The 25,709-nt window shown below is 39.6% G+C and overlaps 4 protein-coding genes across 6 annotated transcripts in view; 1 reads left to right on the forward strand and 3 right to left on the reverse strand.

The window, feature by feature from the left end:
• The window catches only part of LOC128357078 (collagen alpha-1(XX) chain-like), a 44,267-nt gene extending 41,633 nt beyond the window's left edge, over window positions 1-2,634 (reverse strand). Inside the window, exons 1-5 of the mRNA XM_053317317.1 lie at window positions 2,497-2,634; window positions 2,164-2,314; window positions 1,487-1,550; window positions 1,303-1,375; window positions 557-725 (exon numbers count right to left, since the gene is read on the reverse strand). Coding sequence (XP_053173292.1) covers window positions 557-725; window positions 1,303-1,375; window positions 1,487-1,550; window positions 2,164-2,314; window positions 2,497-2,607 — 568 coding nt within the window. The 5' untranslated portion in view covers window positions 2,608-2,634. The remainder of the gene's footprint in view (window positions 1-556; window positions 726-1,302; window positions 1,376-1,486; window positions 1,551-2,163; window positions 2,315-2,496) is intronic.
• taf13 (TATA-box binding protein associated factor 13) lies at window positions 2,622-4,787 on the forward strand. Of its 3 annotated transcripts, none has more exons than XM_053317618.1 (3): window positions 2,663-2,778; window positions 3,796-3,870; window positions 4,003-4,787. In XM_053317618.1, exon 3 carries the CDS (start codon window positions 4,004-4,006, stop codon window positions 4,373-4,375), a length of 372 nt encoding a protein of 123 aa, XP_053173593.1. In that variant the 5' UTR covers window positions 2,663-2,778; window positions 3,796-3,870; window position 4,003; the 3' UTR covers window positions 4,376-4,787. The 3 variants fall into 3 exon arrangements, with proteins under 3 accessions (XP_053173594.1, XP_053173593.1, XP_053173595.1); XM_053317620.1 differs by having other exon boundaries at window positions 2,667-2,778; window positions 4,000-4,787; XM_053317619.1 differs by lacking the exon at window positions 3,796-3,870 and having other exon boundaries at window positions 2,622-2,778.
• A 240-nt stretch (window positions 4,788-5,027) lies between these two features.
• tnnc2.2 (troponin C2, fast skeletal type, tandem duplicate 2) lies at window positions 5,028-8,159 on the reverse strand. Its single transcript, XM_053317617.1, has 6 exons — window positions 8,076-8,159; window positions 7,149-7,200; window positions 6,641-6,784; window positions 6,040-6,154; window positions 5,783-5,919; window positions 5,028-5,566 (listed from the first exon to the last, which is right to left on the reverse strand). Exons 1-6 carry the CDS (start codon window positions 8,076-8,078, stop codon window positions 5,535-5,537), a joined length of 483 nt encoding a protein of 160 aa, XP_053173592.1. The 5' UTR covers window positions 8,079-8,159; the 3' UTR covers window positions 5,028-5,534.
• Window positions 8,160-10,577: 2,418 nt separating this feature from the next.
• On the reverse strand, window positions 10,578-16,651 carry tnnc2.1 (troponin C2, fast skeletal type, tandem duplicate 1). Its single transcript, XM_053317318.1, has 6 exons — window positions 16,637-16,651; window positions 13,910-13,964; window positions 13,467-13,610; window positions 12,744-12,858; window positions 11,809-11,945; window positions 10,578-10,609 (listed from the first exon to the last, which is right to left on the reverse strand). Exons 1-6 carry the CDS (start codon window positions 16,649-16,651, stop codon window positions 10,578-10,580), a joined length of 498 nt encoding a protein of 165 aa, XP_053173293.1.
• Window positions 16,652-25,709: the final 9,058 nt, after the last annotated feature.

Raw genomic sequence — 25,709 nt, forward strand, 5'->3', positions numbered from 1 at the left:
ACATGCACAAGATGTATAAAATGAAATGATGACAATAAATAAATGAATCAATTTCTTTGAGATGCAGAAAAACATAGAAAGAAATGTACAAGCAATGAATAATGCTGCTGTATTATAATTCATATTGGATTCATTTCTTAGCTGTGCCTTGAATGCACTGTTTTCATATTACAAGCTCTTGTTCTCATCTATCAGTTCCTTCAAGGTGGACTGCCAAGTGTGCAGGAATGTTGGATGCATATTCATTGTTTTTCATTTCTTTTCAACACCGTCGCATTGAAATGTGTCAGACGCGTTTTTCGCTCACACTTCACACGCAACAGACACTCTCACTTTAATCTATGCAGCTATTTGCACTGGCTTCGTGCAGGTGGAACCGCGCCCTGATGATATTATACTTCAGGTCTATTTCCCTCTGTTTTACATGAGTCTCTACAGTCATGTGTATAGAACATCCGAGCAACCTACGCTCAACACTGTACCTGAACGCCTCCGGTGTAGAATTAACATTCATGTTTATAATATGTCTATAATAGTGCTGCTCCACGACACTGACCCAGCTCTGCTTTCTGCATGAGGACCTGAGTTAGGGTCCAGCGGATCCCCCCTATGAAGGCCGCCATGAGCACCATGGTGAAGCCCTCGAGGTTGAACTGTGTCGACTCGAATGTAAACATGAAAAGACCGGAGGAGATTAGCAGGACCACCAGGATCAGGTATGGGTTCTGGTCACAAAGAACAGAAGAGAGAGGGGAGGTGGGGCGGGGGGTGGGGGTGGGGGAGATGATGGGAGAGAGAATATACAAATAAAGATGAAGAGTTAATCAAACATTGATTATAAAGGCTAAATGTACCATCAGTTCCCTGCAGTTTCTAATCAATGCTCACTATGACATTAACTCTGCATGGAGAGAATATTTCCCTACATTAAATCTATTATATAAACAACACTTCAATATTGGTACCTATCTGTGCACAGTATTAATAGAAATGAGATAAGTGAGGGGAGGAATCTGTTTTATTGACCACCATAAGAACACAGCAAGGAGCTGAGTTGAGATTTAAACAGATATTTTTTAAAGCAGCAAAGCAATTAGAATGACCGCTTCCTTTCACTGCCACTAATACAGCAAATTAATGTGATTAAAAGTTTCACTTCTTCTTTTTATTTCCGCTGAAGTTTCTTAACATTCTGTCCTTTTTGTATGACTGTCACAACCAGTCAGTTCACACAACATTGACAAACACTTTATGAACATGATTACCGCTGAAGTTAGATTGAAAAAAAAAAAGTTCACTCACAGGCTCCTCTAGTTTAAAAACCAGAGAGAAAAAGAGGATGAAGAGCACCGCTGAAGATTTGGTCATGGTGTACCTTGAATGACACGGAGCGAAGCCCACAAATTAGGATGGAACAACCCAATAATGAGTAAATGCAATACTGATAAACTCAATTACTCTAGGGCCAAAACTAGACTAGACTTACAAGCTTATGGTGATGAAGAGGAAGCTCCAGTTGGAAAGCCCGATATCCAGTGCTGTTGCTAAGGCTGAGTGAGAGAGAGATAGGACTTTTAAAGGCAAACGGTTTAGCATGTTTAGTAAAGAAATTACAATAATATCAATCTCTGTGGTTTGATTATCTTTACTATAATGTCACTTGATTGTATCACTTTCTACTTGAGCCAGTCACTGATTATGAAACAGGCGCTGTTCTAGTCATTACACAATCATTGTGAAATCAAAGAGATCTCTTACATTCTGAATAGACATTTTTAAAGTGTTTACATCTTATGCACAGAGTCAAAATTAGATGTGGCTGCAGCATAAAGAATCACACTGAAGAAGATTTACCCAAACCCAAAGTGTCTGCACAATTTACAATTGATGTGATATATACTGTAAGGACGATTTGCTCATCCATGATTGTTAACTGGTGTATCAGTTTATTAGATTCTATCCCAGCTACATGGGACAGTCTAACTCCCCACTTTGGTGTGATGTAATGCACCTAACTATCAACATGGACTTTAGTCAAATGTTTTCTTCCAGAGCTTGATCAGTCAGTGAACATGATAACAGCTGCCTATCAGTCCTGCTTTGAATAGGTGCTTCCATGTGAACAGACGGTTCAGACTCTCAAGAGTCCACCGAAATCCTCACCTGTGGGAGTCACTTTATAGATGTAATCCGTCCAGCCCAGGATGATGCGGGGTTTCCCTGTCCAGCACTGCATGGCCCATCGTGTCAGGGCCGACAGGCAGAAGTTGAGCGCAAGATGAACTAAGGTCATGAAGAGGGGATAGTGGAAACCCTGAGAGAGAGAAACAGAAAATGGTCATCTAGATCTTAGTGGACATGGGTCGTCACCTAGACTGGAGACACTGAGAGACTATATGGCATAACATATGTCCCAAGACAAGAAAATCAGAAATGCTGCTTTGATGGTTTCCGTCTTATGTATGATAACAGTGCTTTCTGAAATGAGTCACTTACCTTCATTAGCCATTTGTTATAGAAGGTGATGCCTATAGAGAAGACATAATAGAAGAGAACTAATCCAACAGTGCGAGCTGCCCTGCAGATGACCTGGACAGGGAACGCCATACAGGGCTGCCAGGATCAGCTGTCCAATGTCCAGACAGCTACTGTAGAAAGGTCATCTCCAAATTCAGCCTGCACTCCTTCCTACCAGCCATAGCTGATTTCTTCAAAGAGAGGAAGAGACACCGTGTAAACGAAAGGAACAAAGGGGAAATGTGGAAAGAGAGAAGCCAGGTTAGGATGTGGGTGCATGTGATTTAAGCTTAAAAACACACTAACTGAGCTGAAAATAACAGTAGTAATAACCCAATGTTACATTAACTATAGTTAGCCAACGCATTAATAACCAAGAACTGAGTTTACTGTATCTGTAGACATTTCTAAAGACAGCCTCGGGCTAATATTAGCTGAGGCACCGCTGACACTCACCATCTGTTTATGAGGCTAAGTTTGACAGGTTTAGCTAACAATAACATTACCTCATTACCTAGCTGACTTTATTGCTCCTGTATATTACCCTGTTAACTAATATGTACGATAATACACCAACATATCATTCATTGGGCTTTAAATAGCCTCACTCTGTCACTGGTGACGGTGTACACATCTCCACCCGGGACGTGTCAGTTTAACACGGCGACACTAGTAACTTTACACCGAACTCTATTCATATATCCGCCAATTCACAGTAGCAGTGGTTGTTAGACCCCTTAAAAGTCATTTTCGTTAACACTAGACCTCTATAGAGTCAGTAGGAACTATTCTTTAATTCGGCATCTACATAAATCACCGACAAGTGTCGTTAGTATGATTTCCTAAATATTTTACTTTTATGATTTGGCTGTCGTCGTTCGCCACCAAACCTCACTGATTATTTCACTTTTTTAGTAGGCACAAAGCGCAAGTGAAAATATGGGTTAATGAACTAGTTTATACACACGTGTACGTAGCTCACTTTAATAGACAGTTTAAGCTAGTTAGGTGGTCACTCTTAGGCGCTAATCTTTTCAACATTGTTAGGTTTTCTGAATGAAGTTTGACCTCGCTGCGTCTCCAAACATTGTCAAGAGCTCACAAAACAGAAACGAATCAGAAAATTGAAACCTACCGTCTGGCATGTTAAGCTACGGATGAGTAACAACTGCAAACTTTGTGGCGTAACGGGAACCAGTGTGAGGAATTAACCACTGGGGGGCGGCACTTTTAAAATACGACATTTGTTCTTAATTATTCACTAAACCACTTCCGCAGGCGAAGGAAACAGCTCCGGTGAAGGCAATACAAACGACGGTGTTGTTGTGTTGTGTTGCAGCAAAGAGCTACAAGGTAATGTTTGTTAGCCATGCTTTAACTGCACGGTATAACACAGCTAGTATAATGTTAATATGTGTTTCTGCTCAGTGTTAAGCTGCTTTAAACGGCCTTTATTAAAGCTGAAGCTGTGCTTTTTTCCAGCAGAATGGCGGATGAAGAAGACGAGCTGGACGAGCAGGAGCTGGAGGACGGCTCCGGCGGGACGGACGTCTGCCACGGAAGAAGAAAGAGGCTCTTCTCTAAGGAGCTCCGCTGCATGATGTACGGGTTTGGAGACGACCAGAACCCGTATACCGAGTCTGTGGACATCCTGGAGGATCTGGTCATCGAGTTTATCACTGAAATGACCCACAAAGCGATGTCCATCGGACGCCAGGGACGCGTCCAGGTGGAGGACATCGTTTTCCTCATCCGCAAAGACCCGAGGAAGTTCGCCAGGGTGAAAGATCTGCTGACCATGAACGAAGAGTTGAAGAGAGCCAGGAAAGCTTTCGACGAGGCGAATTACGGCTCATAAACTCTTAAACTTCACTATTTTTTTTGACCACATACATAGACGTCTTCATTCAATTTGGCTGTTCATTCCTTTTAATTTGCTGCCCTGGTAATTAATTGATCTGTGTGTCCGCTGTCAAAGTTTGTGCTGACTCTGCGTTATTTGAGACAAGTGATTGGCATCATTTTACATATGACAATGAACAGTGACCTGATTTCATGCTGTCTGGGACTGTAATAAAGTAATATACATATTGTTTTACTAATACTGAGTAGATTGTTTAAATTGAGCACCATCATTTTCAGAGGAGATATTATATCATGTTGCACCTTTTTTATGATTTCAGAACAGCTGATACACTTGCAGTCGCTTTGTCAAACCCTTAAATGCCCTTAAAATGACTCATGACCCCTGGAAATGTGCACTGGTCTAACATGTAATCCTCCTCGTATTATTGTGAGGCCTCTTCAGATGTAGACCTTCTGAAATACAACATTGACCCCAGTTATGATTTCAAGATACTGCAAAAGTCTGAATGCTCAACACAAAAAGACAAAAAAAATGTCTGTGGTTCAAACAAAATAGACAAAAAGAAGAAACAAACATTTTATTTATATTCCTCTAAACAAAAAAAAAATTACACAGACCATAAATATGACAGACCGACTACACGTGAGCATGTGTTAGTTAATTTATTCTGTTCAAGCAAATTACTTCTTTGTACAGTGAAGTGGTTGATTGAATTGGTCTAAGCAGCAGGTAACAGGCCGCCGTTCCGTCTAGACTACATCTAGATCTGATCTTTACCAGCAGGAGGGTCGCCGATGACGTGTTATCGCCATGCATACAGCAAAAAAAAAAGTGTGTGCAGTGAACTTTTTTCCCCCCATTTGCAGCCTTGCCGTCCTGTCACGTCGTACAGTTTCAGCGCAGCATCCATGGGCTTTTAATGCGATCACAAGCGAGCTGGGGAGGGGGGAAAGATGAAGCCCAGCCAGCGACCCTCCCCCCAATCACCAGGTGCCCTAGCTGTCTGTTGAGGATGTCAATAAGGATGGAGATGGAGAGGGAGGAAGAGGGGGTTGGGAGGGATTTGAGAGGGTTAATTGAGGGACCGGATGTGTTCAGAATGAGGGTTCACAGGGAAGAGGAGGAGGAATGTCCATGAGTCTTTCTGGTTTTACTGCACATTCTCCATCATCTTGAGGAATTCTGGAAAAGAGAATAAAGATGGGGTTGTGTTAGTGAAATTGCGACATTCCAGTGACCATCAGCAGCACACACATGTCCAAATGATTTGTCTCCTACAAGCAGTATTTATGACAGGAGTAGTTCAACTGTAAGATTGTTGAGACTGTTGATAATAAGATGAAACAAAGAGGCTAAAAACAATGAAATCACATAAAATATATTTAAAAAAATAAGTACCGTCAAAGTCCAGCATGCCGTCAGCGTTTTTGTCTCCATCCCTCATCAGCTCATCAATCTCCTCCTCTGAGATGGGCTCACCGGTGCTGCGGATGATGAGGGCGAACTCCTCTCTGTCGATGTAGCCGTCGGCGTTCCTGTGAAAAGAAAAGAGAAGTATATTTCATTATGAACGCATAGAGATGGAAAACATATAAGAAATCAGTTTGACACGCACTAAATGGTCCACGCAGTGCGCAGGAACAATGTAAACATACTTGTCGAACACACGGAAGCACTCTGCCAACTCTTCCTCGCTCTTGCCGGCCTGGTCCTCCTTTAGGAGCCTCACCATCATGACCAAGAACTCCTCGAAGTCGATGGTGCCGCTACCTGAGAGTAAAAAGAAGCCATGTCATTGATTAACAATGATCAGCCGTTCCAAAGGCTCAAAGTGCTATACGCTCCCTGTGGGACTCGACATCATGGTCGTCTTTACGCACAGTTTTACGCACGAACCACAGTGAGAAGAAACACTGGAGTTAAGTAATCCTAGGTTAGATATAGTTTATATAACATGATGACATGTGAAATTTAAAGCAAAAGTATTAGTAAAGATTACTATCTTTACTAATAACGTCTTGTTTTGGGAATAGGGTTCATATTGGTGGGACAAGATCGATGTTCGTTGTGCGCATCTATGTGCCTAATCCTCATCTATCCAACTCATTATGCGTTATCATAGAGGGTCTTTGTGCCCTATGATGCTAGATACAGGTACTGGATTAATTGTGCTGATGTGTGATACTTATAAAGTGCGCAAAAAATACAAAATACGGTGGTTGCCGTTTAAAATACAAAGTGCTATCAGTTGCTCACCGTCCTCATCGACCTCCTCGATGATCTCATCCAACTCCTCTCTTGTCGGGTTTTGACCCAACATTCTCATCACCTGGCCCAACTCCTTGGTGCTGATATCACCGCCACCGTCGGTGTCGAACATGTCGAAGGCGGCCTTGAACTCTGGAGAAAGATCACTGTTATATATCTTTGTATAGGAGCATATTTTATTTTTCTAGGACTTTTATGCTACATCCTAAATGCATCACGTAAAAGGTTACAACACCTGGAAATAAGCCTGTGTGGATCATTAAGGAGACATGTGGCAGTACGCTTATTATCACTCTGCTCCTTCAAATCCAATTACCGGCTTTTGTTTCTGAAGGAGCTCATTCTAACAGGAAACTATAGGTGGAACTCTATGGCTCATTCTATATTTATATTTAGATGAGTGATGACTGATCAGTACTTATAACCAGCTACTGTACACTCCTAGCTCCTGGATACAGTAACGATATAGTAACGCGTTACTGTCATCTGTACTCACCAGACAACATTTCCTCGCTCAGGTAGGAGCGGGCCTCTTGTTGCGCGTCAGTCTGGAAGAAAACAGGGGCCACTTTGTTACTTCACAATCACCACAGGCCTCATTTAGGCTTCGTTAGATATTCAAATTAAAACCATGTTAATTGTTTAATTGGATATACTGTAGCAAGCTCTAAGACGCATAGGCTGCTCCTGTGGCTGTTTTTTTTTAATATGACCAAAAACTATGATACCACAGGAGAGTGAAAAATGCCATTACGCACAGCACAGGGATATTCTAGACACATATTGTATTGTAGGTATTTTGAACTTGTATTTCCAATTACTGCATGATATATGTTTATCATGGCATCCTTTCATTAGTAAGCAATGTTAAAGGATGTAGTGCATGCGTCTCTATAGGATTGTTGAGCTCAGTGAAAATGAGCCCAGCTATTTCAGGCTCAACACATTACGCTGGCTGTATATGGCCGGCAGACATCCAATCCCTTGGAATTTGACGCCTAAGCAGAAGCGGCACCTTGCCAGTTGTGCGGCCCACCCCTCTCCCCCCCCCCCCTCCATCTGCACCCAATTCTAATTTACAATTATGAATAATGTGCGCACTAGAGAAATGGTTAAGATATATACATTTTTATATATATATTTAGCAAGAATTCTAATGAAATGCAATTAAAGTAAGTATAAAAATGTACTAAGAAGAAGATAAAAAGAATTTAACATATTTTAAGGGAAGCCAACAGTTAAACTTCTTAATCACATTTAAAGATGGAAACATGCTTCCCTACAACTCATACTCTCACATGCTTTATTCATTTAAAAAACACTAAAATTGTACTTTTCTTCATGTGGAAATAACCAATGGCTAGTCGACTGATCTACTTGTCATATTTTCAACGGGTCATTTTGCACAATTCATTGCTCTTACCATATTTGTGGTTTAGCTTTTCCCCCCCAAATATCCAAGGAAAATAAAAGCCCAAAGGAGTGGTCAATCCGTGTGCACCCCAACAGAGAGACTAGACGTCAAGTGAAGGTTCAGACACACTTTAAACTGGACGGCCAGGTCCCGCCCCCAAGCTCTCACAGGTCTCCAGATTTAGTATCCTGAACTTTTAGGGTTCTGGGGCCAAGGTAAGCCAATCACACTTTGGAGGGGAAAAGCTCTTGTTTCTAGGAGTTGAAGTGGCTGAGAATGTAGTAGAAGTTAAGTCTTGGGGGTAGTTTTTGGGGCACTTTTGGGTCAAGGTACAATCTATGTGAAAAAGAATGGAGATGTAAAAAGGGAATAATGCAAAGATGCAAGAGAGTATTGGAATGTGTCTGTCACCTGGTTTGTTAAAATGGAGATCATCAGAGGTAGGATGTGAGCAAGGACTGTGACATACTGAAAAATAGCTAATACTGAAAAATAGAATGCACTGAAATCATAAAAACATATTAAATAACTCCACAGAAACCTTCAGTTGTGATCACCTTAGATAATGACTCAAATTTAAACAGAAACAGTGAAACTACACATCTTGCAGTTCGTCATCGGCCATTATATAGACCTTGTAAACATAAGAGAGTGGTCAAGAAGGGGGGAGGGGGGAGGCACAGATTTTAAAGTAGGTTACTGGTTTTGTGATGGTGGTGTTTCAAACTCGGGGCGTGAAACTCAAAACCGAGAGAAAGAAATTCTGCAGGGCTGGACCCCATCTCACCCAGCAACCCTCAGACCCCCCTATCCCCCCCCCCCCCCCCACCCTCCACTCCGTCTCCTCCCCTTTAGCTGTGCCCTGAATAGCAGGCAGATTTCAGACTGAGCAGCACAAGCGTAGAAGCTGGTGCCACGTCGCCTGATAAACACAACCTGGTTGCTCCTTATATGGCAGGCGGTTCCTGAAGGGAGGGCCCGAAAGATGAGCGAAAGGGACAGGGAGGCAGGGAAGGTGTGATGCTGAGGAGAGAGCAGCCATGAAGAAATGGGAGGGATGTTGCTTTCTTTAAAGGTGGTGGGGGGCTGCGGGCTATACTCAGAGGGAAACCTGCGTTTTCCCACCAGGGAGATAGATAGAGAGAAAGCACTCCGACTGCTTGTCTGGGGCTTGGCTACAAATTGTTTGCCTCTTCACCTCTCACGCTGGAGCTGAGACATTCGGGAGTGGTGGGGGGGCATTGATTTCTGTGCTGGGAGACCGCTTGCCTGAAGATCAGTCACAGAGATTAGAGAGTTCTGACAGATTTAGGCAGAGAACCTGTGGGAAAAGATCAATTTAAATCAGATAACTGGAAATTTCTGCTTCAGATGACATTCAGTTTTTTGTTGAATGAGACAGTGATTTTGGTAGAAGTACCAATTAAAAGTTTGGCCACACTTTTCTCATTCAGTGGGAAAGTGTGGCCAAACTTTTGACTGGTACTGTGTGTATGCAAATAGAGGTCATTCTGAAGTCCAGTGATGAGGCATTTTGAAGTTGAGATATGGAATAGTGAGATAAGATTGATTGTAGTTGAACAACAGTGTGTGTGTGTGTGTGTGTGTGTGTGTGTGTGTGTGTGTGTGTGTGTGTGTGTGTGTGTGTGTGTGTGTGTGTGTGTGTGTGTGTGTGTGTGTGTATGTGTGTGTGTGTGTGTGTGTGTGTGTGTGTGTGTGAGTGTGTGTAAAAGGTGGATATCGGTGGTGTAGAAAGTGTGCATGAGGAGCTGGTGTATATAGGAGCAACAGCTCTCGAGTATACAGGCATTTGATTGTGTGTCGGAGTGTGTGGTGACTCAATGTGTGGCTGTGCATCAGTGTTTATGTGTGGGTGTGTGTCTAAAAAAAAAAAAAAAAAAAAAAAAGTTGTGATGTCAGGCAGACAGTGGTCATCCAGAAGTCCCAGAAAAGCCTTTGATAGATTGAAAAAGAGACAAGAATCAGACCAGATAAGACGCGTCGAGCATGCAAGGTAGAATAATTTGCAAAGATCCACAATGAGCTGAAGGAGAAATTTGATTTATTTAGAAAGCACAGAACAGGGTGGAGAAGAGATTCAGTTTTAAAGAGAAGAAGAAGGAAGGGGGGTTGGTGGAGGGTGGGTTAAAGCTAGTAGGTGGTGTAGCCTTTCTTGAGAACCGACAGCTGCCAAGGGACAGCTGGGTCGTCGGCGTAAAGGAGGCGGCAGGCAGGGTGGAAAGTGCCATCGTCTTAAAAGGTTTGAACGGATATTTATAGATATCCTCACCATATGAGAAGGGGAAGGGGGGTGGGAGGGAGGGGGGTTGAGTGAGGGTGAAGGCGAAGGCATTCTTCAGCTTCTATCCATTCTGACGTCTCAAAAAGTACATCATATTCACAACCGTAGAGGGATTCATAGAGGATTTCCATCACCCTTGTCTTGGTTTTAATTCTCTCTCTCTCTCTCTCTCAGAGGAAGGGTCACCGAGGAATGTAAAGCTGGTGTCATTACTGGACGTTCTCCATCATTTTCAGAAACTCTGGAGGGAGAAAGAGAGGGCAACGGTCGATTAGCCAACCCGCCATCGATCCAACATACAGTGATTGATCAATGACTGAATGGATGAATGAATTAGTCAGTCAGTTAACGTCAGGCCACAGTGTATAGAAAGTCTTTATGTGAGGATATTTAGTTCAAGTGACTGCAGAACATAATCTGTTTTACTGTAACTATTTCAATGTAACTTATTACATTTGATTACTTTTTCATTCATTTTCTAATTTTCTAACCAATGTTTTCAGCTGTTAGGGTAAGTGTTCCCATTAAGCACCAAAATCTAAGTTCAGCTGTTTTTCATGGATACTGACATGTTTTATAAGGGAGATCATTTCTTATAAAGCAACATTTATCTCTCATTTGAAAATGTTTTCATTAGTTCATGTAGAGTTTGGAATATAAAATAAAGATATTTGATGAATAAAGTGGCTTTAATTGGTACTGTGAAACCATTTAAGCCCATGTGTGCTCCATATAAGCCATGATTTATTTACTAAATATAAAAAAATTGATTTCAAAGAATTAAAAAAAGCAATGTACATATTCAGTAACATATTAAAAAATGAGGAAAAAACACTCACTTAAAGGTCTGACTTCATAATGAAGCCCCTTTGTAATAATCAACAAGGTTTTAAGGTTCAAGGGTATCTCTATTATTTAGGGGCAATTCAACACTTTCATAAGTAACAGTAATTTAATGACACATTTTTTTCTCAGTAACTGTAATGGATTACCCTTACATTTATTTTGTAATAAAATTACGTAACACCATTACATGTAACTAGTTACTCCCCAACACTGCTTATGGGGAGGTTGAGATTTGAAGATTGATACCACTATGAGATGTGAGTGGAATTAATGTTAGCATCTAACGCTCTGCAAAGAAAATAATAATTGTTTTTTTCCAAAATGTTGAACATTTCCATTAAACGAGAGTTAATTGTGGACTGTGTTTTCATTTTCTGCTCAATATATAGCTGGTACCACCTTTACTTGTCAAAAAAAAGGTGTAATTTTTAAAAGGGTTTACAAAATAGTATATTATTAAGTCTGTAATTGAGTTAAACAAGTGAGAATGTATGTTTTTCTCTTCCTCTGATATTTATAATCTCTTTTTGGAAAAAATGCTGCCTGGATCACAGGAAAGAAAAATCTCCTCCTGTTCACGTGGCTTTATCTTACCATCAAAATCAATCTTTCCGTCCTTGTTATTGTCAGATTCTCCAAACAGTTCATCAATATCTTCTTCTACGACTGGTTCTCCGGTGAGATGGAGAATGTCTCCAAACTCCTCCCGGTCGATGAAACCATCTCCGTTCCTGTGGGTAAAAAGCAATATCAAAGTCACCATGTGAAAACAAACAAACCTCTGCTGACTGGATTATGAGATACTGAAAACAATATTATTGGTTGAAAAAAACAAACAGTAACGTTGTATTGACAGACATGTGACAATATCTTGGCCTATATAACTACTGGATGGACTGCCACTAAAATTAGAATGGATATCCATGGCACCTACAAGATATAGTGTGATTTTTTTTTGGTAAAATGTCTTACTACTAACCACTAAAGACTAAATATATGGCCATGACATGGCTCACATTCATGTCATACTCAAGATAAATATAACTTGGTGATTCATTTTCCATCTACCGCTATCATCAGGTCAATATTTGTCCAATACTTTAGTTTATAATTAAATACTGATGACATTTCCATCTGCCACAGCTGTACTTTGTGTTTAGTGCCAACTATAGCAAATGTTAGCATGCTAACATGCTACACCTTAATGGTGGCATTGGTAAACATGATTGGCATCAGTCATTGTTAGCATTCTAGCAAACACTGCTGTTGCTAATTAGTTTCACAGAGCATGCTTGTGTCTATTATTGTTCCTTCCTATAATTTGTATAACAATAACAAATAAACATTTTCCATATGGATTTTACTTCAAGAAGTAAAGTTAAATAAAGAGATGTGTGCTCTCTGGTGGTCAAACAAAGGAATGGCAACACAGATGCTAAATTGTCTCAATCATTTGGCTTATGTTAATTATATATAATACTAAGAGTGCTAAAACATATTTGGCTTTCCATTAGGGTTTGGTGTCATACTTGTCAAAAATACGGAAGCATTCCGAAAGTTCTTCTTCACTCTTTCCGGCCTGGTCCTCCTTTAACTGTTGCACCATCATGACCAAGAACTCCTCAAAGTCAATGGTACCGCTGCCTGAGAAGAGGAGAGAGGAGTAATGTGTGAGTAACAGTTTTTTTTGCTCTAAGAATCCCATAATCAATAATCTTGTTTCCTGTGTCCTTGGAGGTCAAGCTTATTTGTAGCCACTTTCTAAAAACCATTCCAAGTGTATGTGAGTCACAACAGAACACAACCTTTTCTTGACCCAAACTACGCATGTTACATAGGCTACTAATACAGTAACTAACTGTGGTAGTTAGTACTATGTGCCAGTTAATCTAAACAGATAGCACAATATTTTTTTTCCTGAGTTTAAATGCTTATTTTTTTATTTTCCAAGACATTTCTGGAGTTGTTTCAAAACTACACACAATTTATTTTAGTTTTTCAGCTGTGAGAAGGTCCTCCATTTTCTTACATTGCATCATTGCATTGCATTAGTGTGTGCATCAAAAACACAATAAAAAAGTACTCTCAACAGAACACTCAAACCAGCTAATATAGTCCACTGTCTTATAATTATGAGAACAGGTACAGGGAACACTGAAAGCTCAATTTCATCAATCATATCTATGGTTTTTGCATTTTGACACAAGATCCTTTGTCCCTTTTCTATTTGTTTGATCTCACAGTGGTCTCACCATCCTCATCCACCTCCTCAATGATGGCATCCAACTCCTCCCTTGACGGGTTTTGGCCCAGCATTCTCATCACCTGTCCCAACTCCTTGGTGCTGATGTCACCGCCACCATCGGTGTCGAACATGTCGAAAGCAGCCTTGAATTCTAGATGAGAGAAGGACATTGGTTGCAACTTCACACAAGCTGAAAATAATGCCAAGACTTTGTGCTTGAATTTTAACATTTTAGAGGATTACAACAAGCTGACTCATGACTCATTTCATGAAATTTTTTTTTCATGAATTTTCAGCTCATTTAAGAGCCATTCATTAATAATCAAAATAATTACTAACAATAGGATTGGAACAGTTGGAATAAGTCCAATCACTGGAGGAACGTCAGAAAGTGTAATTCACTAAATGATTCATGTGAAGAGATGCATGATCATGATAGTACAAACTGACCTGCAATCATCTCCTCAGTCAGGAAGGAGCGGGCATCGCTTTGGGCGTCAGTGGGCTTAAGAGAAGTAATTAAAATGAAGGGAGGAGGGGACAGTGGTGGATGAATGAAAGAATAGGACAGTAGTTATCATTCATATCACTCATATTCATGTGAAGCTGCATAATGATGACGCTGAACTTGTTAAGAACTAGAACAGGATGTAAGGAGTGACTATAGTCTAAGGATGATAGCATCTTCATCAACTCTCTATAGAACCATTAAGATGTTTGTATCAGAATTTATCAGCCACTTATTCTCTGCCAACCTGTCTATTCCTTCATGTTTGGGCCCCCTTCACTGCAAATCATAGAATACAAAAAAGCACTTCTCAAATCCTATTGTGGTGTTTTATGGGTGGTTTTGCTATCTTGCAAGCAGTCACTGGTTTACATCCGCTGTATCAGACACCAAATACAAATGTCTTTTTAAATTTACATTACAGTTAAACATGATATCTGGTTTTAAGTTTAATTACACAGTAACATTATCATTGTATCATATTGCATGTATTGCCTATTTCAAGGGGGTTTCTAGTTTTAATAGGGTTATTTTCATACTTTGTGAAATGAATGGAACACTTGTCTAATGGGTAAGAAAAGAATTACAGTAGACTTTGAAAAATGGTTAGTTGTAATGCAAAGTATGTCTGAAATTGCGGTAAAGACATGTGTTTTTGTGTCTTTTAGTTGATACACATTGGTATGATCCTTCAGTGGTACGCTCTGGTCATTCTACCTCCTTCTAGTTAAGCCCTGTTGAGCCAGAGGAAACCAAAAGAGAAACCTAAAGCCAGAGAAAGAGCTGTCATTGACATAGTGACAGCCAAGGACTGGAAATAGTCTTATGTCAGGTAAGAAGTCATGTTTAATCCCCCACCAGCTGGCTGCAGCTGCTGATGATGGTTCTTAAAGGGGAACACCACTCAATATTAAACATGTTAGCACAGACTCAGTGTTTTGACAAATCAATATGTTGGAACAGTTACACCTGAGTGTGTGATGGCAACTGATGTTTGCTTGGTTTTTATCTGTGTTGTTCCAGTTTTTAGCAACAAACACTTGCTGCCATCTTTCCAGTCTGTTCTCGTATCCAGACTTTAAACCCAATGACATCACACCTTTAAATTGCACTGAAGGTCATGCATCCAATATCAATCTTTCTTGACGATGCTGGCTTCTTTTTTCATTTTCTTTATGAAACAGAAAAGAAAACACACTATCCGTGCTATTACATCACGGCATTGCAGAAGAATATTAAAATTGAGTGGTATTCCCCTTTAACTGTTCTATAGACCCTTGTTCCTCAGTAGTTGAGGACGACAGCAAATTATTTTCCCCTCTTTTTCTGTTAACGTGAAAGGCGCTCACTAATCTTGACAAATGGAAGGTCACACAAAACAACAGGGGGTTAGTCATTCGTCCACTTTAAAGCTATTTTTAAGGTGACACTCTGGAGAGGATTTGGGAGGGATTTTCTCAAGGTGAACGTCCAAAGTTAGGACACTCAGAAAAGGCGCCATGTCTCACTTTACTCAGCTGTGTTTCAGCTTTCTATCTTTAGCGTCGCTCCCTATAATCTAAATATCAATCGTATTGAGTTAAGTGACAATGTGATGGAACACAAAAGCGTAGTAAAATCACATCTGTCTGTCAACAAACTGCAGAGAGGAGTTACAGAAGTTGAACAGAAGGTTTCCAACAGCAGCTTATCAGTCAGAGAAGTTAACTTTCCTGTCTTGAGCAAGCGTAAAAAAGTTACCAACAACCAAAACACCATATGTGCCTCGAATTAAATGCTACTTTCAAGAATCCCAAAAGATAAAAGCATTCGTAGGCATCCAGCTGATAATCCAGCTGTGTTGCAGATGAGGACTTGCTGTGTGACTGTGGGCGAGCAGAAGAAAACATTTCGTTTTGCTTCGGATAATTGTTTCCATCTTCTGTCATCACGCTTTTTATCCTCCCAAAACAAAAAGTGAAAAATAAGTCCTCAAATATTCCCTTTAACCTCCATCTCAATTTTCGGTTTCTTACCATGGTGGCCGGCTGTGCTGCGAAACAGACACCAGTGCAAACAACAGACGGCTGAGAAAGAAAGTCTCCCTTCTACACAGTTCAGGTAGCACTGTGGCTCCCCTCCCCTCCATAAGTACCCTCTCATCCCACTACACTTTTACTGAAAATGATCAGGATTGGGCAAGAGACCCCCTCCTCAGAAGAGTCAGCCAATCAAATCCAACTTTAGTTTGTGCCCTCTTACAAACTCCCGATGGACATCCCCTTGTGTGGCACACTCTCCAATCCGCCATATTTATATTTAGATAACAGACAAGCCCCAGTGACATTTATTTAAGAAGAAAAAAAAAGAAAACACAGCGGAGGCATCGGGCAGCTGGAGGTTATTTTGGCCATGGATCAACTGGGCATCTCAGTGCAGATGGACACTTGATTTCACATACATTAGAAGAACAGGACGCATGCACACTCATACACACATCACACGGACAAACGTGCACAGAAAGATTAACACCTCCCAGTGTGCACAGATTCTCTACCCCTTTCGCAACGTCCGTCAACTCATCTATCTGCCTGTCTCCCTGTCCTCACTGCCTCGGACTTGGCCTTGCACTTGTGACATCTGTAACTTAAGAGGCGTGCAAATAGACTTTTGATCTCACACAGCTGTACCTCATCTTTAACCATCTTAGCTATTGGTTTCTCACTACTTTAACAAGCAAAACGACTAAATTAGATCACCTAGCCACAAGCGTGATTATGCAACCCATGGTTAGTACATCAATCATTCACCAAGCTGAATCATACTGGACAAAGTATATGCTTTAAAGGCAAATTAAAATGAATATACTGCTGCAAAACTCTCACCACTCTTTAGTGCCATTGTGTAGAGGTCTTACATGGAGGGAAAGATGAGCCTTCAGCCATGGTAGCATCTCTGTGAGTCTATACTTAGCTAAATGGTAACATCAGCATGCTTAGATGGTCACATATGACAACAGGTATTGTTAATGCTCACCATCATAGTTTGGTTTGTTAATTATGTTCATTTGCTGATTAGTATGAAACACAAAATACAGCTGAGTCTGAATGGATTGTCATTAGAATAGATTAACAGGTATTGGGTCATAAACCAAAGTATTGGACTAACAGAAATGCTGACATGATGATGGTGGCATAAACTTTCAGGGATCACTGAAGCCATTAGGATTCATCCTCTAGGGACCTTAAATGAAAAAATAAATCATCTATCAAATAGTTGTTGGGATATTTCAGCCTGGACTAAAATAGTGGAAAAAATGTTTTATTTGTCACATACAAACATATACACTATCAAGTGTACTTTCCACTTCAGCTTCCAGGTCAGCTGATGGAAACAGATGAGTCTCAGCTGATATTGGTTTAACACTCTGGAATTTTAAGAAGCTTTCACTGGAATTCTATTTATGCACAGAGTGCTGTTACATTGGCTTAGAGACTAGAGCAACTGCAGTTGCTCATCATTTTCTATCTTATCTTCAGACCAAAAAGCATGAGTGCAAGACATGCAGTTAGTAAGAAGCAATGGTCATTATTGAAAAGTAACAGAAAAAAAATAAGAATCATTGTTGCTTCAAAAGACAATAAAGATTGAGGCTTTTCCTGCAGCTAGGAGGACAAAATGAAAATGAGGCCAGTCAGTCATTCAGTGCTTTATAGAAAGAAAGAAATGTACTGTTAACTTAAATCATTAAATTGTATCAATTGTATCTCAGTGTGTCAAATATTCTCATGATGATCAGCGTACTAAAATTTAGATTTTTAATTGAACAAACAATTGAACATTTATAAAAAATAGTTGCAGATTATTTTCTGTCATTTGACTAATCAATTATTTGACTAATTGTTGCAGATCTAGATTTTTTTTTCTTTTTCTTCTTTGGACCAACCATGAACAACAAAAACATTTTTGACAAACACAATTTAGACTGGCCACCCATGGGTTCTCTGCTTGAGCTAGGCAGGTCTGAGTTAATCAGGAAAAACTTTTGAAGAAAGTGGTCAGTATGATGGTTTCACAGAACCAATCATTAGCTAATGATTCAGTGATAATGGTATCTCCCAGTCTGGTCTCTAGAAACTCATCATTATCTTTTATTTGGTCCTCAATTCTCAGCTATTCTGGAAGCATTTATTAATGATTCATCAATTTTAGGTTGTTCCTCATTTGTTCCTTAATAACTGCACACAATTTTTGTACCATATATTATTATATATATATTATAAGTATTAGAAGTTAAAGAATTACCTTAATTATTACAGTTCATCCTGAAGGGAACATGAATGCCAGTAATACATTTCCTGGTAATCCATCTAACAATTGTTGACATAGTTCAGTCTGGACAGACCACACTGATATTCTTAGAGCCATGGTAGAGCTTTAAATATCATTTTTCATCACTTTGAGCACCACCAATTCACTTTCCTTGTAATGTGGTGGTGACAAGAATCTCTGAGCTAGATAGACCTGGCTTCACTCATGTATGTAGATTTATACAAAATTTGAAAACCATTTCTTGTTCATGGGGATATGTCCAAAATTTTGACTGGATTATGTATGTAAGATGGTTTAAAGTTAACAGTGTACTGGCCGAAGTTACGTTTGTGCAACAAATTTTCTTCAAATCCACACATTGTATCAGCATCAAGATCAGGGCAGAATTTAGTGGCGAAAACATTCACCGACTAAGATATATATTGCTCACTACACCAGTTTTCCCCTTCTCGTCGTTGAATGAAGTTTGCATGGAGTGAAAATGTACTTGCACAGCAGCTTGGGTAGATAGTTATGTTATTTTTAGATGATTTATTCATTATTGGAACCCAATAATTAACCGTTGAGTTAATTTCAGTAGTATGAAAAATAATTATGAACGCCACAGAAAATGATCACAGTGCCATGCCATTCATTTTCTAATAAAAGCTGGTTTAGATTTTTAGTGTAGCACCTATTAAGTTGCATGAAATTAAATCAGATGTGAAAAATAGGGCACCCTTGTCATTTTGTTGATTTGAATACCTGTAACTACTTAGCACTGATTCATTGGAACACAAAATTGGTTTGGTGAGCTCATTAAGCCTCGAACTTCATAGATGAGTGTATCCAATCATGAGAAAAGGTATTTAAGGTGGCCAATTGCAAGTTCTTCTCTTTGACTCTCCTCTGAAGAGTGGCAACATGGGGGCCTCAAAACAACTCTCAAATGACCTGAAAACAAAGATTGTTCAACACAATGGTTTAGGGGAAGGCTACAAAAAGCTATCTCAGAGATTTCAGCTTTCAGTTTCCACTGTGAGGAACATAGTGAGGAAATGCAAGACCACAGTCACAGTTCTTGTTAAGGTCAGAAGTGGCAGGCCCAAGAAAAATATCAGAGGCAAAGGCGAAAGATGTTGAGAACGGTCAAAGACAACCCACAGACCACCTCCAAAGACCTCCAACATCATCTTGCTGCTGATGTTTAGTTCTAATTAGCAAAACAAAGCTAACAAACTAAACAGAGGTGGTGAGCGTGTCATTTATAACTGCTAACAAGCTAAACAAAGATGATAAACATGGTTAAATGTATACATGCTAACAAGTTAAACAAAGATGGTAAACATGGGTAATTTCATACATGTTATCAAGCTAAACAAAGATGGCAAATATGGGTAATTTTATACCTGCTAACAAATTAAAAGACTGTGGTGAACATGGTTAACTTTATATCTGCTAACAGGCTAAACAAATATGGTAAACATGGTTAATTTTATATTTGCTAACAAACTAAACAAGGATGATGAACATAATGAACTTTATATTTGCTAACAAACTAAACAAGGATGATGAACATAATGAACTTTATATTTGCTAACAAACTAAACAAAATGATGAGCATGGTTAACTTTATAACAACTAACAAGCTAAATTAAGATGGTGAACATAGTTAACTTTATACCTGCTAACAAGCTAAATTAAGATGGTGAACATAGCCTAGTTAACTTTATACCTGCTAACAAGCTAAACAAAGATGGTGAAGGTGGTTAACTTTATACCTGCTTAGCATCGGCATATTAGCATTATCACTGTGAACATATTAACATATGATACGCTTAGCATATAACTAAGCACAACCTAGCAGGGCTGCTAGCATGGCTGTAGTCTTCTAGTCACCTGCTGGTGTTTAATTGATTATTCAACAAGTATTTTGGGGTTTTTTTGCTCAGGTGTTTTTGGAGCGAGGGAATACATTTGTTTTTCTTGAGTTTTTGAAAGTACATTATCCATACATCATCATCTTGTATGTCTTTGAGTATATCTAGAGTAGAGGGCTGTTATTCAAGAGATTAAGTGCATTTATTAAAACAATCATTTGAGCAGAAATGCATTTCCTCCTTTTATTTCTCTTTGGCAATCTGCATAGACTGTATAAAAGAAAGGCAACCTGTTCCTGCAAAACTTAAAACTACTTATTTAATTAAAGGACCAATATGTAATATATTTACTGTACGAAAAATATCTGAGATTAAGGAAATATGCTAAAGTAAAATGATTGCCTATGCGACTATAATACTACAGTCAGTATTTTCTCCTTGGAAATGTCTATTTCAGTGTTTTGCCCTGTGTGATTCCACGCTGCTTATTCATCATTCAATCATTCAATTCTGGTGCTGGCATGTAATTTAAACACACTACATAATGCAGTGTTAGGAGGTCCTGGTCATTTCATATATTTCTATTAGATCAGACACTCATTTTGACACCGCAGGTTGCCAGATATGAAACATTGGCACACAAATGCGTGTTGCAGCCATGGAAACAAACAAATACACTGGATCAACTGAGATAGATTCTACCAAACATAAAAACCCATATAGGTCTGGAGACAGAGGGAGACAACCTTCCCCAATATTTTGAATTGACTGCACTATCCATTTGAAATGCAGTGTTACATATTTCCCCTTTAAACTACAGTTAAAAAATTAAATGAGCAGTGCTGTTCACATGATCTCAGTTTTTGGCAGGTTTAGAGCTATTCCCCTTCTTACAGTACTAAACACCTAGTCACATTCCATATTTCTTCTCTATATTCAGTACTCCTTCTTTATCCCCCTCCTACTATTCTCCATGTTTTGATTCACACCATCTCCTCTTTCCATCATAACCTCCTGTCACCCCTCTCAGTCATCCCCTCTGCCTTCCCCAGGGGCCATGGTGCGAGTTCAGCTTCCAAATGATGTCACCACATTCGACGAGTGCATGCTCGCTGCCTGACTGACAGCACCAGCTGATGCTGTGCAACACAGCACAACATTTTCCACACCTCCTTTCAGCAGATTGGAAACAAAGATGTGGAATGGTGAAACAAGGTTGGTTTGCAGAGAAGGAATGAAAGAGGAAATCATTTGTCTTTAAAAAAAATAAAAAATCTTTTTCTTATTCCTGCCGTTTCTTTCTCTGTCCACCTTCTTCTCCCTCCACTTCTCCTCCTTCTATTCCTGGACATACCCCAGGGGAGGAGGGGGGGTCAGCTGAACCCTGTAGACAAACACACTCTAAATAAGGATGGAGATATACCATCACTCCTCCCCCTAACAGCCCTCTATCCCCCCAACCTAGAACCCTCTTGATCCCTTATTCACTTCTCTTATTCCCTTATTTGCTCTTCTTTAGTCCCTTTCCTCGCCATTCCTTCCCTTTTTTGCCTCCTGTCTTTTATGCATCTCCATCACTCATTACACTCCTCAATAACCTTCCTAATGCAGTGAAGCGTTAGGGGGGTGGACACAAAGATATGAACTCTGGCAGGTGCCAGAGAGTTGGGGGGGGGGGGGGGGGGGGGGGGGTTTGTGCAGAGGGAGTGATGAGAGGTGAAACATTCAGACAACTAGTTATTGTAGGTTGTTTTTGTCTTTTCACATTTTAAAAAAACAACATCATTTCATATTTTTTTCATATTTTTTAAAACAAATCAACACTATAATATCCTCCTTAAACTTTAGCTAATAATAAGTCCCACACACATCACCCCTCCCCAATTACATTTGCATACCAAAGGAGAAAAGAATACTATCCAGCCCAATTGATTCCATATCTGGTTGAAACTAGACATGCAGAATACATAGCAAAATATGACAATTAATCACTGTAGTTAACCTTTACCATAGATTTTAAACCTTCTAACAATCCCAGGAAGCAAAGAGCAGAGTTTCATCATTTTGCACTTGATGAACACATCTGAAGCCATGTAATCCACTTGTAGAATCTTTTCTTCAGTAATGTAAATTCTTGCCGTCAGTATATTTTGCATACTTAAAGTTTCATTCACAGTAACCTCATAACCAATATCTGTTCTTTCCAAATCCATTGAATCCTCAAATAAATTCTTCCTGTTTTACACTATACATTTTTTCTTCCCTTTTTTGATGACAGGGGACAAAGGCCACAAGTGATACCACAAATCTGGGGGTGAGCAGTGTATTTACCAGACATCTCCATCCCTCTCCTCATCACTGCTGAAGGCTAACAGCCTGTCCATTACTGTCCATTTTGAGTCTGATAATGTTCAAATCAGATCTTTCAAGGTATTTCATAATATTTTAGATATCGAGGGGAAATTACAACAGCTACACCAAAATGTTGGAAATATGAAATTACCCAGAGCTCTAACCCTAACCCCAAATGAGTCCGTGAAGCATCAGTACCTTATTGGATGGACACAACAAAAGGAGACAAGATAACTGAAAATCAAAGTACACCATCTGTTTTGACTCGTGTCTAAGGCCCAGTTTATACGTACCCGGTTATTTTTAAAAACGGAGACATTAACCATCGTTTGCACCCTCCATTTAGACACAAACGGAGAATTCACCCCTGTAAACGATGCTTTTTAAAAACTCCGGCCAGAGTGGAGATTTTGGTAAACTCAGTTTGCACGTTTGCATGTAAACAGAAAAACGGAGATTTGGGGAGCTGAAACTGCTCCTGGGTTAAATGCGACATTGTTTATAATCTATGGTGATCATGGATGCAGAATAGCAGTCGCATTTATGCTGGTGCAATCCCTTTGGATTTGTTTGCATTTGCAAATACAAGTGCTGTACTATGTGGAGGAATGAAGTGACGTTGTTGTTTTTGCTATGCGGGATTCTGATTGACTAACGTGGCTTTGCGCTGCTCTTGACAGCATACACGGGTTAGTGTAACGGAAACTATTCTGAAAACAGACTGGTGTGCATGCAAAAGGAGAGGATGCAATGTCCGTTTATGAAAATAGCCGGGCACGTGTAAACGTAGTCTAAGTAACAAAGGACCAAAAAAGAGCAAAAAAAACCCAAACCCGTTTTCTGGGTTTTGATTTTCAGTTTACTCTGTTTTTCCGTAACACTTCTGTGTTCCTGCACTCCTCCTCAGCCCATTTTTCTCTCCACACCTGCCCCGCATCAGGTTCATTAGCCCTGCCTCAGCCTTCACACCAGTCAAGTATCAGTCTCATCAGCCCTTCCCTGTCTCCAGTGTCCTCTCAGCCAATAAACTCCCAGCCTGCTCTTATCTAGTCACCTTTTCCATATCAATGAATTAGTTCTATTTGTTCAGTTTTGTTAGATCCTTTGTTCAAGTTAATCCTGTTCAGGTCTGCACTTTTTGTTGTATGCCCATCCCAGGACTCAAGCATTTTTTTAATGCAGCCCTGAAGATGATCTTCTATTCATAATACATTAGAAGTTCCTAACAATGCATCACAAGGGACCATCAAATTATAATGTAATGTAGTATGGCCAAAGTCAACATCACTAACTGCCACTATTAACTCCAGATACAGACTGACCCATTATAACTTTCTCCATCAAACCTATATTACGCCACAGGAATTGCGTAAATATGAACCTAAGATATCCAACCTGTGCTTTAGATGTGGTATAGACGAGGGCTCATTCCTGCACTGCACTTGGTTATGCACAAAACTTCATATATTCTGGCACGATTTTTCTGACACCATGACAAAACTTTTAGGACTGCATCTCCCACCAGATCCTCATATTTGTTTGTTAGGAAACACTAGAAATATTGATGCACAATTAAGAAAAGCCCAAAAGAAGTTTCTCGCATTGGCCTTGTGCGTTGCTAATGCCAATGCGTGGAAGTCTAGCTCCCAACTCCCTATAACAAGATGGGTTTGAGAAATGAACAGCTGTATTCCACACGAAAAAATGACGTACACACTCAGAAGTGAATATAACACTTTTATAGAGATTTGGCAGCCTTATTTGGCCTATATGGACACCCTGCCAACTTCTGTAGTGGACAGGTTAGAGAAAGATTATTAGACTTAAGCTTTCGATCATCAGTACTGAGTATTGTTTGTCTCGCCTCTCGTTTTACATTACCTTTTCTGTTTGTTGTTGGTTGGGTTAGGGAAGGGGTTTAGAACTAATTAATATCTTATCAAATTAGGCTTATATTTATAATAACGTTGCTTTGATTTCAATCTGCACAGCTGAATAGAGCCCAATAGCCAGCACTCACTGAAGTCTCAATACTACCACTGTTGAACCTCCACAAACAGTAAAAAGTTTACACTGTCAAGACTTATCATTGATTCCCTAGCAAGAAAAACACCTGTCTATATGTTTACTTAGACATAGAGATTAAAATACGCTTCTTGTGTTGTTTGAACAGTCATCATCATTATCAGTCATAGCTGCTGCTCTAAAAGTCTGACTCTTATCACCTTCTTGATATGTATGAGTCTCAAGAAGGTGATAAGAGTCAGACTTTTAGTGTTATCTTTTAAATATGTAAAAAAAAAGAGAGGGGCTGACATGTTAAATGAGACTCATTCACAACAAAGGTCTAATGGCATAGAAAATGCACAGGAATAATAATCAAATAGTAGACAACCTTGCAGAAGAGCCAACAAATGGAAAAAAAACCTGAAAGAAATCTCTCTACAAACAGTGTTAGGTATTGAACTAGACTATACAAAACAGTTGGAATTTGTGCTGTGGTGTTAAGTCCATTAAGAGCAAGCTTTTAGTTAAAGTTGAATAAAAATCTTTTGAATGTACCTTAAACCAAGATAAACAACATATTTGTATGTCCTTAATTGTACTGTGAATGCCCCTGAATCACATGTTACATCCTTCTAGAGGCCAAAGATCTTTCGTCGAGCAAACAATATATATTGTGCAGGAGAAGTGTTAGCTATGTGCTTTGGGAGAAATGAACAGAGAGTGCCACTTTCCTTCTTTACTGCACACACTATGATGCTTTAAAAGTGTCCATTTTACATGTAATGCCTCTGCAAAACCTTCAAATCTTCTGGTATATGTTCTGGTATATTGGAAAGATTTGAATGGCTGTTAACTTTTGTCTCAAAAGCCTGTGTAAAGGACCATACTAAGATTTGTGTTTGTGCTGGTTCGATATTTTTTTATAATAACATGGGATGGGTTATGAGCTTAATGTTTCATTTATTTATTTGGTTTTTTTTTGTAACGACTTAAATATGCTGAATTTGTATGTGTTTAATATGATCTGTATGTGTGAATTGACCGGATATTCCTATCCAGTACCATTGAAATCAGTCCCGTAGGCGGCACAGCGGGAGTTTTGCTTTGTCTTCATGGCAGCCGGCGGTGAGTGAATACTCCGCTCGGGCCTGTTAGATTATTGTTGGCACTTTATGCTAAATTTGCATAATCTAGAGCTTTGTTTGGTCAGTTC

Source organism: Scomber japonicus, chromosome 4 (genome assembly GCF_027409825.1).
Source record: "Scomber japonicus isolate fScoJap1 chromosome 4, fScoJap1.pri, whole genome shotgun sequence".
NCBI lineage: Eukaryota > Metazoa > Chordata > Actinopteri > Scombriformes > Scombridae > Scomber > Scomber japonicus.